Raw genomic sequence first — 16,188 nt, forward strand, 5'->3', positions numbered from 1 at the left:
AATCAGGTATTTCTGATATTACAAAGTGTTCTTTTATCAGTCTGTTAAATCCTTTAAACTGAAGGTTTACTGTACTGACAATTTAATTACTCTGTGTATAACATTTCCTTGTCCTTGTAATATTGACATATTCCAATTAATAGTGTTCTTTTGATATGTTAATATGTATACTCAATGTAAAGTGTTACTTTGTTTTGTATTATGCATTGCATAGCTGGAACCTATAACTTGTGAACTATTTGTCTTCATCTAATGACAGAGAAAGCATTGTTGTACCTAAAGTGAATTTGTTTCTTAGAAAAGTAGAGCATTGTGCTAATTAATGTAAATGTTTCAACTTTTTTCATCTTAAAAGTTGAGAACTTTAGGATTTCAGCTATGTGCTTTTTATCTGTGATATTAACCACTTTAAGAGCACTTTTAAAAGTTACTAGAGCCCTTCCCTTCACATGGAAGGATTTAACAACAAAACCTAAAATTCTGTGTGCAGAATATTATCTTTTTGAAATAGTACTGTAACTTAAATACATTAAAACTGTAGCAAATGTAGAGGCTAAAATAATAGTCTTCATCAGAACATGAAAGAAGATTTACTGTATTTCATCATTAGTCACAAACAGAATACCATACTGTATGTATTGTTATTTTAGATGCAGCTTACCAGTACTTACTGGTATTTGAGGCAAATTGGATTTTAATTTAAATCTCTATTGTTTTGTCAGTTTGCTAAATCATGGTTTTAAGACTTAGGTTATCCATCTTTTCAGACATGGAAATGCATGCAAATCGTCCTTAACTCTGTGCTTTCCTGTGGTATAAGTTTATGTTTTATATTATATTTTTAACAAGATCAGATCTGTAATGCATAACACAATAAAAGGCTGTGATGAACTATAATGCATAATTACAAAACCTTCTAAAAATGCACTTTAGAGACTGATACACAGCAGTACTCTACCAAGGATCAGTTGAACAGAGTGGTGGGTTTTACAGTCATAAATTGTAAATTGCTGTATATAAAAATGTATTGTAGCGTGAATAGAGACAGAGAGAGCTCATTAAAATCTTGGTAAAAAATGTAAAGTGTAGTTCCTATTTGCAAGGCTGATCCTGACCAAATTTCAAGCATAAATGTCGATTACACTAAATGTCAGTCGTTCACCACAGATCATATTAGAAAGATCTTGTACATATGGATGTCTAAATTGCATTTTCGCAAATCAGAGGTCACAGACATGAGGGGAACTCAAATGACACTGTCATTTGGGGGGAAAAAGCTGTTGAGAAGAGGCCTCTTGTACTGAATGCAGTAATAAAGAGCCACTTGACAGATGGTATGTGGATGTACTGTCACAGCCAAAAAAGACCTTTGATTTAAGGTTCAGCGCTCTAGCCATTTATGGCTTTTTTTTGTCTTTATTCAAGTCAGGAATTCATAGTAAAATTATGCATGTAGCATAAATACATGTACCTTTTTATCATGTAGAGGTTAATTCCTTTTCATTACAATTTACAATTTGAAGCCAAAATATTGAAGTCCCATTGAGTGAAATTGTTATTTCATTATGAATAATACTTACGGTTTTAATGGAGACTTTTACTGTGTTTTACAGTTTTTGATATTGGTTTATTTTTCTATGTCCTGTAAAGCAAAAGAGGATAGAAGTTCTGGATTACTAAATTATGTTAGTAGTAAGAAATTAAATGTCAGATCTGCATTTTCAGTTATCTTTTTTTGCAACCAGTAAAAAGTGCCATTTCAAGGAATTGCCTTTGAAAGGAAGTTTTTTTCTTCAAAAAGCAAAAAATATATATTTTTTCTTTTGTTTCTGCTTGTGACATGAATCTAATGTGGAGTAGTTATTAAAATTGTCTTGTAATTATAAAATGTTACTTTGTTGTATATGAGCTGTAATAAACACATTTTACTGTCACGATTAATCCATACAATTTAGTTAGACATCAAACCAGCTTTTATTGACGAATGCAGCCTACTTTTGTATTTGGTAATCCAAGAAAAAACCTAAATTATTTATAGACTTTTCATCCGTTGTTTTGATTGATTGTCTTATACAGTTCATAGAAATATCTGTTTTCAAGTACAAGTAGAAACATATTGTATATACAATAGTACATAATTTGTGTCCATTCATGTCTCTATTTTTTCATTGAAACATATTTTAATGGCAGCCTCCAAACATGTCCCGCAAAGAATTCAAAAGAATTTGAGCTGCTTCTCAGCACTGGCAGTGATAAGACATGTAGAAACTGCTCAGTAATTCTGGAAAGGAAATGTAAAACAAATGGTTTTTAAGAGTGTGCTTGAAAACCAAGATTGTTAAGGGTGGAAATAGGCTTCAGTAATGTGCAGCCTTTTATGACTGGACTGCATATTTCATATTACAGCTGTATACCATTTTCACTGAAAACTCAGGAAACCACAGAGGAAGATAAAGAACATCTTCGATTATATGAGATTTATTACTTGAGGGAACAACATTTAAAGCCCTGGATTAGTTCCTGAAAACCTGGGATTTGCAGTGTATTTTAATATTGTCCCCTACTTCTATTGCAGTGTTCCTGCATAGTGAACTATGCATCCAGCAGCTGATGTGAGGGTTAAGGTCAGAGGCCTTATGGATCTCATATATCCTGCTATTGTTTTCAGCAATGTTACATGTCTTTGAGAGGTGAAGCCATTCACAGCAGTTTTTTTTTTGATGGGCATAAAAGCAAATTGTGTTATGATGAAATTATTAAAGGCATTTATATAAGGTGACCTATAAAACCAGTTTCTGAACTATCCAAAATAGAGCAAAAGCTGCACAATAGTGTAATAAAAAAATAGAATTCAACCTAATGGAATTAATTTTACAATACATTAATAATTAAAATTAGTTGATTACAATAATAATTACAATAGTTGAAAGATTATAGTACATTAAACTAAAGAAACAAACAGGTTTTGGAAACAAAAGAACAGGCCATTCAGATTTAATCATATATTTGACATCTAAAATGTTACATTTGATAATGTGATCTTTTATATTGTTAAGTATTGAAGACTATAATGGTGAGGACCATTGAAGGATTGCAGGTTGAATAGGTGGTATTGAATAGGCATTGGGAGTTGATCAGAAATGATGCAGTGCCTTGAAATCTGATTCCGCCACAGGGGTTTTGGGGAGGTGAATGAACAGTGCATTATAGTGAAGAGAAGGAACAGTCGAGTGACCAGCATCATCAGAAGATGAACAGAAAGGCAATAAATTGTAAATAGGAGCAGACAGAGCACTTCTGCAAACTGTTGAAAAATACTGATTTCCTATCAGACAGATTTTATACATATATCAATACTGAAACAGTTACATGAGCCCTAAGCCTATTATTTGCCAAGCAAATAGTATTTGAAAGGACAATTTCATCTCTTTGAGAAGACGATTCACTCTTTCATTTAGCATCCTGTTTTGTAGATATTGATTGGACAAATGCATCATAAGCATGTCGAGTCATTGGTTTCTTTTGTGCAAGGCAGAAAAAAAATGTAACTATCTATAGCAATTACTGTCTTTTGGGTACTTTGTTGACGGCTTTTTCTACAGACCCTTATTTTCAGGCTATTCAGAGAATACAGCTGCTTGAAGAAGACAATTAAGCTAATGCACACTGAATGTGGTCTCTTTCAGCGCTGGGAGTATGGAACTCGTAGAGCATGCTAAAGATGTGAAACTTGCTTTCCTGACAGCCACAGGATTACACATGCTCTATGAAAAATAAACCACCCAGCACTGGAAGCAGGGTGGTACACAAGCCAAAACCATTTTCTTTAATAATGTATTATTCGTCAATACAGAAAGGCCATTCAGCTTTGAACAAGTGCATTCTTTTGTGCAAGTGAACTTTTGCCGATAGCTACTTTATACAAAGGGTTGTCTATGCTCATAATGGGTAAAAGCCAGCAACTCCACAAGCTTTTTAGAATGCCTTCCAAATAAGTTGGTAACTGCAATTACTTTAAAAAGTTATAGTATGACTAATTATTAAGAGAATGTGGCATCTGCATTCCAAAAAAACATGCCAGTCTCCAGGAGAACAAGCAATTCCAGTGGAAATATATTTGATTAAATTCTGTTTTGTCTATGATGGGAAATGGACTCCTAGAAATCAGATGCACTTTATTCAAATTCTGTGAAAAGCATTAACAGAGAATTTTTTTTTCTTTAAATTGAACACCTGCATCCAAGTCAATATAATGACAAAATGCCTGTTCAGGACGTTTCTGACTTTTGTAATACAGAAGCACATACTGTCAGGAAGAAATTAGGTCGGCACTGTCATGAGATGCCCACTCCGGATGAGCTCATGCTGTATTTAGTAGGGACATATGATTGCTTTTGTCAGCAGTTGGATAGTAGGGTGGTAAATATAAGGCTTAAAGTGTTGTAAATGCCCACTGTGCAGTTGGGTAGGAAGTGGTGCCTTAGAGCTTTTCATCCTGGCCTTTTGCCTTTTGCTGGCACTGTTGAACTGAAAGAGTGTCATATTCGCAGAGCTATCCAAGCTGGCAGAACCCCAGGCAAAGTTGGGCGGCAGAAACTTAATTGTAGAACTTGGCTTCACCAGCCTAAGGGATCCGACCACATTTCCACCATCAATATTGTCTCAAACAAATATCATATGCCAAGAGCTACATCATCACTAAATTGGTAATAAAAGGATAAAGTGGGAAGTGTGGGAGTAAACAACAGTTGTCAGAGAGAAGTAGCTTTTTTTTTAAGAATTAAAAAAATATATAAACAAGGCCTACCCAAAATTGCAGGTTGTACAAAACATCTAATTAGGTGAACTGTTGTAATTTGGGCATTTAAACTGCAGCTGTTTTCTCTTCCCTGCTGAGACTTCCTATTGCTTAGCCTTTAAGTACGCACATGGCATTGAGCAAATACACTAAATACACTACTTAAAATGATGATTTCCATTACAGAGTAGGGCACCGGATTGATAAACCAATCTTATTCATGCATGTAATTGTAACATGTAATTGTAATGGCAAGTCTATCAAGACAAATAGAGGAAGAAATTAATTGTTCTAGAAGTTGTCCCTGTGTTGTGTTCTTATGTGTTTTACTATAGTATTTTACAATAGCAAAACGGATAATTGTGAGACAGGGAATAAATTGTTCCTGTTAGAAGGGGGTTGTAAAGCAAAATGTCCAGGCACTTTCCTCACAAAATAAATATTGATTCACTAGGCTTAAAGGAGCTAAATCTTTTTTATTGCATACTGGATCGAACCATGTCGAGGTTTCATAAAGGCAAACTGACATTTGCTGATTTTTCACCAAGGTTTTAAAACCTTCAAGTAAACCACAGAGGAATTGAATTCAAGGAATCATAATTACTTCTGAATTGTTTACTTTAATTGTGAAACATTTCTGGAATCTTCCCCTGAGAAAAATGTCATTAAACCAGCTCTCTGAGATACTGAGATAAAATCTCCTCTTTTTTGCAACCTTACCATACGTGCCCTATAAGAAACTGCATGGAATGAAAATCAATAACACAGTAAAAATACTTAATACAGAACATAGTTTAGCTCAGTCGTCCAAGCCTTCATGAGAAATGATGCGTCGTGGTTCAGATATCATCACAAGGAGAGTTGGTATTTGGCATGGTCCATCATTGCACATGAACATCCTGAACGTATTGCCATGTCTCATAAATACACTAATGGTGCTTGTGACATCTGAAACTTGCTGTGATGTTCCAGCTTAAAGGATTGCATGGTACTGGATTATCATCATTAGATAATCTTGGCACCACTTTGAATGGGCTAGAAACTCTCTTGTTACAGACTTACAGGTGCATAGTACATCTGCCTAAATCCTGCACTTTGTAACCACAATTCAAGGAATTCATTGCCATACATACTGAGGCACAGTTCTTTTGAAAAATGTGTATGCTTTCAGTACATATAGTTTGTGAATCACAGATAATAACCAGATGATCTATATGGAAATGTACATTGTTAGGCATGTTTTCCTTTTGTATGCATACAGTATGTTTGGCTGACCAGTTAGCTCTATAGCTGGCCTGTCAAAAAAACAAGGACCAGTCTCTCCTGTATTGATGGTCCTTTTAGTTTGTACTTTTCACTTGACCACTAAACTCATTTAAATCACAAATCTCCTGGGTTGTTTGTACTGGTTTTCTGTTTTGTCACACTACATAATTTCTAAGAAAGCTCTCAATTAAAAATACCATGACATCTCACCAGTGCAGGGCACAGCGGAATGCTTGTGGATGTCGTTAGGAACAGGTAAGATGTGCTGGCTGTCTTGTGTTTTAAGACCACAGATACAGGGTATGAAATGGTGGCTAGGTCATAAGAAAGGGCTGGGACATTGTGGTTAGCCACAGAATGCTGCATTTTGCTAGAGCAATAATGTGACATGTCATGGAAAAAAAAGAAAAGGCTTTAATTTCCAAAGAAATTGGTTGAGTTGTTAAACCATAATTGGCAGTTTCTTTCAGAAAGTCTCCATGCTTAGCAGCCACTTTTATCCCTGTTCCCTGCTATATTTGTTAAAAAAGCATATCCTTGACATTTTATTTTATATTTGCCACGTTAGTGCTTTTCAATTAGCATGTGAAATTTGGTGAAGTTCCCAAACAAGACAAGCTGTGGCTATGCATAATCCTTCCCTATATTATGCATATAAAAATGAAACTCTTTGTGCTTCATTCTGATCAGTGTTTTTGACATACTGTTTACTGCATGTGTTTAAGGAACCTTACTAGAGGTTTGAGAAATGAGACCTGTGGAGAGAGACTTTTTAGTCTGACCCTTAGACAAGACAGGAGAGGCTTGCAGTTTACAAAATATCACTGGTGGATTAATTTTTTGCTTTACTTTCAGTTTTGATTTTCAAACTGTTCTAACTAGCAGGTTTATAGCTTATTTGGCAAGGTACTGATAATCATGAGCATAAATTGCATATACATCCAAAATCTGTACGCTGTTAAATTTGACATAGCAGAACATCACATGAAACCATTCACACACTTCTGTTTAGAGCTAGAACAGCACTCAAGCTTTTTTATGATACAGATAGTGTCTAATATACAAATGATTAATTTAATTGCATTTTTCTAGTGTACAAGTGTACATGTAGATGTGCATTACACTTAAAACAACTCTCATCTGTACTGCAGTTTCTCTTTTTTATGATAATGACTGATTTCATTTTGAGGGCCCTATGCAATTTAATAAAAGCAAAATTTATGTTCTGTTCCTTTAAAGGGGACAGGTTTTGTACAGACATGCTGCAAGCTGCAAATTATGGTACCTATTCATTTACATTTGAGCTTATGATTATATGTCTAGTATTTCAGTTAGCTGTCTGTGTACATGCCCTGGAACTTGTAGCACAGCAAGTTGTAAAGGAAACTTAGTAATGCCCAGTTTGCAAGCCTTCTCTTTTGCTGTTCTTTAAAATGAGCCAAATTTGAAGTTATTATTTCTCAGAAACAGAAGCTCAGGAATGAAGGAAATGCGTTATAAGCCTTTTGGAGCAGGTATGTGTTTTGTCTAAGCTCTGTTCAGCTCACTACACAAGTGAGAAAGTTTTCTACATAAACTTCATACATACATTTATGTAAATTAAATAAGAATTATGTCAACTATCTGACTGGCAATTTTATTTGTGTTGGTTTTCTGTCTATTCAATATTAAATGTAACTGTAGCTGCTGTAACTTTGAAATGCCTTTGTTGTGTTTTGATGAAAATGAAAAAATATTGTAGTTTTGATTTGTTATATAATTGTCTTCAGGGACTCTTATTGGATTATGTAAAGCATTTGTTTAACTTGTTCTTTTTCTCAGAAGATTTGCTGGCAATGTAGCAAACATTAGAAGCAGTATTGCAGTGCATGCCTATCACTCACAGCTGTTTTCAGGGCACAGAGAGGCAGTGCCACAGTGAGCTTCCTTTTTCATGACAAACTTATAGTTTAACACTGTATTTCATCTTCCTTTAAACCTACAATACATGATGTGTCAAAATAAAATATATGGGTGGAGATATAGGTCACACTGTGCCTAATAATGTGAAAAGTTTGTAAAATATGTAGGTAAATTTGTAGCATCTCAGATGAAACCTTGCAAATGTGGGAAAATTGTGCTACTTTTTTAGTAACTGGTCCTGAAACTTTATTTAATTTGAAAAATAAAATAAAGCTACAGTATACAAGTAGGTGAAAGTGAATTTAATCAATCCATTGTTTTTGTCTCTTTGCAAAACAGAGATTCGTAACCAATTACTGGAACAATTCAAATGCCTGGAACAACAGTCAGAGGCTCGTATACAGTTGCTACAGGACCTGCAGGAGTTCTTTCGAAGAAAATCTGAGATTGAACTAGAGTATTCCAAGAGCCTGGAGAAACTCGCTGAACGATTCTCCTCCAAAATACGCAGCTCCAGAGAACATCACCAGTTCAAGTAAGTCAAATTATGTAGACTGGATCATGAGCCACACTGCCTGGCACAAATAGGTAAACCGTATCTTAAAATGTGTACTCAAGATAATTCCAGAATTTTCAATGCTCCTTCTCTTGTTTGTCTGTTTGCACAGTCAGATTCTAATGCTTTTGAAAGCTATTTTTGTTCTTTTCTCTTAATTAATATTGTTAATCTTTTGATATGTGACTATGTTAATTGATATTAAGGTATTAGATGTTAGAAACAGAAAGGCCCACTCACTCCAATGTTTCAGCAAAAGTAAAAGAAAAATCTGTAAATTTCAATATACTGTAGTACTTCTTACAATCTTGTTTAGACTGAAGACTCAGACCATGTAAAAGATTGTCCTTTGAGGCAGGGCAGTACAATAATGAGACCCACATAATAAATGAGTTGAACTTGAATCACGTAGATGACTAATTCACTGTTCTGCGATTATGCCAGAAATATATATTTTTTCACAATATACTGTATTTAATGTGCGTTGGTAGATGAGCTTAGTGCCATGCTAAAGTATTCAGCAGTTTACAGAGTCTGTTGTGCCAAAAACAGATTTTAACCATAGTATTTTAAATGAAAACAGGTTTTATTTTCCAGTGAACAAACAAAGACCAAAAGTCTAGTATAAATTTAGAAACTATGTTGCATCTCCAAGTGTATTGCACAAAAACAAACAATTTAAATGGCTTTTGGTTGTCCAGAGTGTTAAAGCTGTTCTTAAAGCAGTGGGGATTTACATGTATAATTGAGCACAGCTGTTTGAATACATGCAGTCTATGCTAGGATCCTCCAGCCAGGCATACTGTAGGAAGCTGCAGAAGACATAGCGGTGTGCCAAATCTCTTTCAGAAAATTGCCACTGAGTTCCCGAGTCCAACTCTGCTGCATTGAAAAAAATAACAGTACTCCCGAGAATTGCATTATCAGAAACAAATAGTTGTTTATGGCACAGAGATGCACAGGACTTTGACTAATGCTGTTGGTAAATTCTTCATTTTTGATTCCATTACAAAATGTAAGATGGAAGTTTAGCAACAGAAGGAAATGAATAAACCTATGTCTGAGAAAGTATAACTTTTTAAAAGAGAATTCCAGATAGGATCATGTTTTAGTATGATAATGGTAGAATACTGAAAGGTGTCGATTGAGTGCTGGTGGTTGGAAAGGATTGACAGTGAAACATACTGTATATTCTTCTTTCTAAAGCCTAGACTTTCTAGAATTGTTGTCTTCTAAACATTAAAAATGAACTATACTAAAAAGGTAATACAAAATATGTTTCTGATTTTGTAATGTCCGCTTAAGATGACCTGTATTTATCAATAACTGCTGTATTATCTACGTGATATGTGAATATTGAAGTGCATTCGCCCCGGGCAGCAGCCGAAGAGCGCCTGGCTGGGGTACGCGGTGAGGGGCAGTGCAGCTGTCCCACAGTGAAACGGGCGTACAGTCTGGGGAGATCGCCTGTTTCTGTGTAAATAGTTCCCTGGTTCCGCAACTCTGGGTGTTACTCTCTCTTTTCTCTCTCTCGCTCTCATTCACTCACTCTCACTCACTTGGGGTGGAGCTGTGGCTCTGTGGCTGTGGATCTGCGCCTGTGACTGGAAGGTTGCCGGTTCAAATCCCGCGGCCGGCAGAGGAATCCTACTCCGTTGGGCCCTTAACCCTAACTGCTCCAGGGGCGCCGTACAATGGCAGACCCTGCGCTCTGACCCCAAGCTTCTCTCCCTGTCTGTGTCTCCATGGAGAAAAGCTGGGGTATGCGAAAAGACGAATTCCTAATGCAAGAAATTGTATAGGGCTAAGAAAGAAACATTATTATTATTATCATTACTCGCTCGCTCACTCTCTCTGGCAGGCTGTCTTGTGTGTTCCTCTGGGCGTGGGAGTGCTAGCTGGCAGGTGGTGACGGGGAAATAAATAAGGTGCCATTTTTAACTTCACAAGTCTGAGTCTCTGTGTTCGTCCTCACCGAACCCGAATTCATTGCATTGGTGTCAAAAGTGGGATGGAAAAGCCCTTCGCCGAGGGTGGCGAATTAAGCGGGGGAGAGTGTAATGCATATGGCCACCATTGCAGGTAGTTCGAGCCGGCTTACCAGTGCGGTGACGTCACCGCCCTTCCCTGTGAATAGCAGGGACCGCAGCTGTCAGGCTGATGGGAGATTTCCCTTTAGCTCAAGTGGCTGGGTCCCTGTTGAGTGACGCCGGAGGCCCGGGTTCGAGTTCCCGACGATAGGGGGCTGACCTGAGGCGGCAGTGGTGAGGGCGCAGACCCATGTGATTATTAATTACAATATTATACGTGTTACAATATATGTTTATCATATTCTGTATATCTGTTGTAATTCTCAAATTTGTTGTTTGAAGTTGTAATATCAAACAAAAAATATTTTATGTGTTTGTAAAAAAGTATTTTTTAATTTTCTGATTGTTGTTTTTATTTTTTGCTTAGCAGACACCCTTATCCTTAATAACTTTCAAAATGTACAAGTACAGTGTGGTAACAGGCCTCCCATTTCTTATGGATTAAAGTGCAGAGTGGTCTCAGTGCCCCTCTCGTTAGGATTCTTTGTTGTCTGCATTAAATAGACAGCAGTTGGGGCCTGAGTAATAAGCTGGTTGTATAGATTCGAGAGGATTTTAGCAGCCTTGTAGAATCAGGCATTTAGCATGAATTTTAAGAAGACCATGGGTATTTCTTGCTCTGTACATACTGTTCTTTACTTCTGTTTCTCAGTTGTGCATGATAATGCATGCCGATAATAATACAGTATATAGTATATAATAATATAGCATGTAAAAATATATTTTAATAATAATATGTTACTTATTTTACTTCAGTGCTGCTATATCCCCCCAGTTTATTTAAACACACATAAGGCAATAATCTGTGATTTTGACTATGCATCTCGCCCATTAGCTGGATTAACCAGAACCACCTAATCTGTAAATATTCAATGCAATCCTGGTTTTATAGAGGGGCTTTTCGCACTAAACATCATGTGAATTCTATCACTTTTAATGTTAAAAATGCCTAACATGCACTTTGAGTCAGTTTCCTTTCTTTGGTTCTTCAAATCAGCTTAATTGACATGGTTTGAAGTTGAACAGATAAAGTCTCTAAAGAATTGGCACTTTTGAAGTATGTTCAGCATGACACAGACTAATCTCTGTTTTTTAGGTTCTGTTATTTTTGGTTAAGATGTGATAAACCTAACAGAAGTGAAAGAACATCTCATCTTACCATGGCCTGGTGCAATACTCAGTTCTGCTTTTCTTAGAAAACACAATTAGTTTTCTTTTTTGAATTCACCTCCAGCTGTTTACTCTTAAATGTTCTATAAAAAACACTTCCTAAGGTGTCAGTTACCAGTGTGTCAAGTACTGAAATGACTGTTAGTTTTACATGTAAATGACATTCTGTGTTTGTTTATATCTCTTCCTTAAACTATATTCTACTTATTGTACATGCTAGAAATTAGGTAGTACCTTGATATGGAAAATGGATACAAATTAAAAGGTGCCAGTTAAATGAGTCATTAGAGAGAATAAGCACTTAACAAATTCCAGAGCAGTTTTAATATTCCACTGCTGATTATATTATGAAAGGCAAAATGCTGTTCCTGATGTAAAAAATATTTCATAGACATAGTACAGTTCATAAGGAAGGGAAATTGCACTGAAAGAGAAACAAGTCATTCTGTAAATATAGATGGCTGTAAATAAAAATCTGGCTGGAAGGCTGTCGGTTCAAATCCCACAGCTGGCAGAGGAATCCTACTCCGTTGGGCCCCTGAGCAAGGCCCTTAACCCCAACTGCTCCAGGGGCACCATATAAATGGCTGACCCTGTGGAATCCTACTCCATTGGGCCCTTTACCCTAACTGCTCCAGGGGCGCTGTACAATGGCAGACCCTGCGCTCTGACCCCAAGCTTCTCTCCCTGTCTGTGTGTCTCATGTAGAGCAAGCTGGGGTATGTGAAAAGACAAATTCCTAAAGCAGGAAATTGTATATGGCTAATAAAGTGATCTCTCTCTTATTTATTAATTGAATTCATGAATTGAATAGAGACTAGTGGCTAGCCTGTTGTAGGAAAACAGAACCTATTAAATAATTCCAGGCAGCGTTTTACCTCAGGTGTGAAATAGAAACAGGATTGAGCTATTATTTCTCTCAATAAAACAAAAAACATTAATTGTTTATTTGTTACTTGTGCTTGAACTTCATTTTGAGAATACCAAGACCTCTTTCTCTTGGTGGAAGCCTTTTTTATGTTCTTAAGTTCAACATAAGCATTCTTAAATGTGCAAAACTACAAAAAAACAGTGCCTATTGTCCTTTCTCTTAGTAATTTGTGTTTTCTGCTTTCTGAGTTGTCTAGAAAAAAAAAAATTTAATGCCCCTTTCTTCTGTGCTGTAATGGAGTTTCCTGATAATTTAAATCTTAGTTTTCTCAACATGCCCTGTCCTAATCTGTGAAGCCCCTCCCCAAACTCCATTTCACTGTTGATCTTTCATACTGTATGTGCATGAAGACTATTGAAAAGAGATGATTGTCTGCAGTTTCACAGCCTCTTTAAAAAAGACATTCCTGGCTATGTGTACAGATCTTGTCCATTTAACCTGTTTCTCTGGGTGGTGAAGTGTTACAAAGAAATGAGCAAGTTAAGATACAGTGCATTTCAACAGTTTTTGTATTTATAGGGTATTGAGTACTTTCTTTTGCCTCATTAAATAAAAGTTCAAACTTTTAGTTGAACAAAAGAGTTGTTGTACTTTGTAACATTCGTTTGGACTTTTGTTGGCCAAAAAATAGAACATGTTAAAAATAAAATTGTAACTTATTGTAACCAGACTGAATCATTTAGGTTAATGCGTTATGTGTCACCGCTAAGGAGCGACCATGTATTGAATGCAACCCCTCATACTTTCATTTTTGTTTTCACTGAGTCAGCTAAGTGTTTCTGGCCTTAATGTGCAGCAGAAGTGCATTGCTGTGGAGCTTCTGTTTGAAAGCACAGCCATGTGAAGGAGTTAGCCACAGGAAATGTGTGCTAGTTTGTTACTATAATGTGTGAAACCCGTGTGCGGTGTAATGTTCTATAGGTCTGAGGAAGCACTTTTGTTCACACTAATACCCTGTTTTTCTTTCTATGTCTCTCAGTCTCCCTTTGAGAAATTTGATGGGTATGAAACAGAGTCAAAGTGCTTTATTATGCTTTAAATGGTTTCATCCTCATACAGTATAAAACTAACCCCTTGTAGGAATGGGAGAAGCAGTTCACCATAGCTGCCTGACACAATATTGTTCACTAATTATTAATGTATGTTCATGAATAAGAAAATATGGTCACGAATGGCTCCCAGTAGAAAGCATAAGTTATTTATAGTTTTCCACAACTAGCTACTAGAAATAGCTGAGTGATAGCAACCTTCATATTCCTGCTGTTATTCATCTATGATGTGATTTACAGTACTGCACTGATTAATCAATTATCTTAGTATGTTGTAAATGAGGTGAAATGTATAAATTGCTTTATAGTCTGCCTTTTGCTTCATGCAATAACATGCCTAAAATGATTTCTCTGTGGAGAATGCTTATAGATGTGACGTATCCGACACTGGTCAGTAAGCCTTGAGCCAGACATCCAGTTTTCCACTAGATGATTGTTGTTTTTGAATTTGCTCTCCAGAGGAATGTGCCTCAGCCTCTTTCCAGGTTATTGACAGCAGTGGTTTTAATCTGTGCCATCCGTGTTATTTACTCAGTTTAATTATTTATATCCTTTTCCTTGACATCAGTAGCACGGGTAGTGAATTAGGGTCCTGAGCCAGATAACGCATGGCATGCAAGCTAAGTTTTGTACCTTGTGCCTGAGCTGGATGTTTGACAAGACCAAAATAGGCAGTGCCATCGCTGCACTGGCCTGAACATCCACAGCCAGCAGCCTGGTTCTTCAGTTTAGCGCAGCTTCCGCAGATGTTTAAGCGACTGACAGTGCGGAGCTTTGCAGCTGGATATCATCAAATTTTGGCAGGAGCCCTGCGATAAAAAAGAACAAGCTAAAAGTGCCCTAGATGCACAGATTACAGGCAGCATATTTAAGGAGCATATTTTAGCTGTGAAGTTGGCAACGTGCGAGTGTGTTTCTCCCTGGGTTTGATTATTGATGCCATCCTCTTTACTCGTGGGTTCAAAGAAATTCGGGAGACTTTGGCTGTCAAGATGAATCAAAGAACGCCCTAGGTTTCTCGGGATTTGCACTCATTTGCTCACACATTTGGTAAATGCATGCTTCTTGAGGAAGCCGAATAGATTAATATTACATTTGTTGCAATCAAATACATGTACATGTGAAATACAGTACATTACGAAAGCTCAAAATATCTTGAATGGCAGCTTCTTTCTGGGTTTCAGTGCATCCCAGGAAGTGTGTAACTTCTTTCTTGATTGCTCTATATGTACACAGCACTTCTGTTCTGAGACATTTTTATTTGGTTATTTGACTTCCAGCTAACAGCAAAATTGGTATTAAAGTTGGTATTATGTGTCCACAGAAAGTGAAAATCATATGATTGCAGCTTGGGGATATTAAGTAATTTCAAAATGGTTATTTTACAGTTTTTAGCAAACAGTTCAGGGATATTCAGAAAGGTAGATTTATATTATGAGATATTTTTTACACTGCAACATCCTGTTGTTTCAGAGGAGTCATTGTTCTCTAATGCCATTTTCCTCTGAGGTTATAAACTCACAGAAGCACATAGTGAATAACACAAAGAGGGCAGCAAGCATCTCATTTGAGTATGGGCTTTTTACTACACTGTATACTGTATTGTGAAAGAATGATGGCTTCTAAACCTTGAATGCCTCCATGGAGATATAGGAGTAGCTAACCTTATGTGCTAGATATCTTGTTAATAAGTATACTAGTGTTATTTTACTGGTCCTTTTATAAATTCACATAAAAGGATAAAAGTTTTCAGTTTAGCTTTAAAATAAAAAAGCTAAACCAGTAAAACCATATAGATTAGTATTGTATGAATTACTTTAAAATATATATAAATAAATTGCTCAGAGCAGATGTGATAATTATTATTATTTTTATGATTATTGTCACAGGCAGCTTCCACATTATTTGTAATTAAAAATAGAAAATAGGTCTATTAAGATATTGCTTGATATAGGCTAGCATTAGGGTATAAAGAATACAGAAGTATACAGATCTAAAAATGTAAAATACAAGTGCATGAATCTACCTGTAGTTGATGGGAGAGTAGTGTAGATTCACAGGGAGTTGTTTGATTTTGTGTAGTCCTAATATGTATACCTTGTTAGTCAAATCTTATTTATCACTTTGTATTGTAGTTGCTTAAAATAGCTTTGTAGCCGCAAGAAAACCATTTTATGTACAAATCAATATTGAATTTCAAAAGAATAAAGTAAGTAATTTGATGGCTTTGTTTCTATCAGAGTAAGCTGAATGTAGGTGATACCTTGATAAGTGTGGAATGCAAAAAATATTATTTTATTAAGTAAGATGCTTAATTACTTGGGAATGTAAGCATTCCTGAGCTGTAAGAGGTCTGTTTGCTTTCTTTGTGTTCTTCGGAACATACATTAGTGTTAAAGGTACAATACTTTGTATAATGGCAAGCA

General features: G+C 36.2%; 1 protein-coding gene across 2 annotated transcripts in view; it reads left to right on the plus strand.

The window, feature by feature from the left end:
• Positions 1 to 16,188, plus strand: part of srgap3 (SLIT-ROBO Rho GTPase activating protein 3) — a 101,378-nt gene that overhangs the window by 26,716 nt on the left and 58,474 nt on the right. For both annotated transcript variants that reach the window (XM_015347226.2, XM_015347227.2), the window contains exon 2: positions 8,306 to 8,501. In XM_015347226.2, the coding sequence (XP_015202712.1) occupies positions 8,306 to 8,501 (196 nt within the window). The remainder of the gene's footprint in view (positions 1 to 8,305; positions 8,502 to 16,188) is intronic.

This window comes from Lepisosteus oculatus, chromosome 4, assembly GCF_040954835.1.
Source record: "Lepisosteus oculatus isolate fLepOcu1 chromosome 4, fLepOcu1.hap2, whole genome shotgun sequence".
Taxonomy (NCBI): Eukaryota; Metazoa; Chordata; class Actinopteri; order Semionotiformes; family Lepisosteidae; genus Lepisosteus; species Lepisosteus oculatus.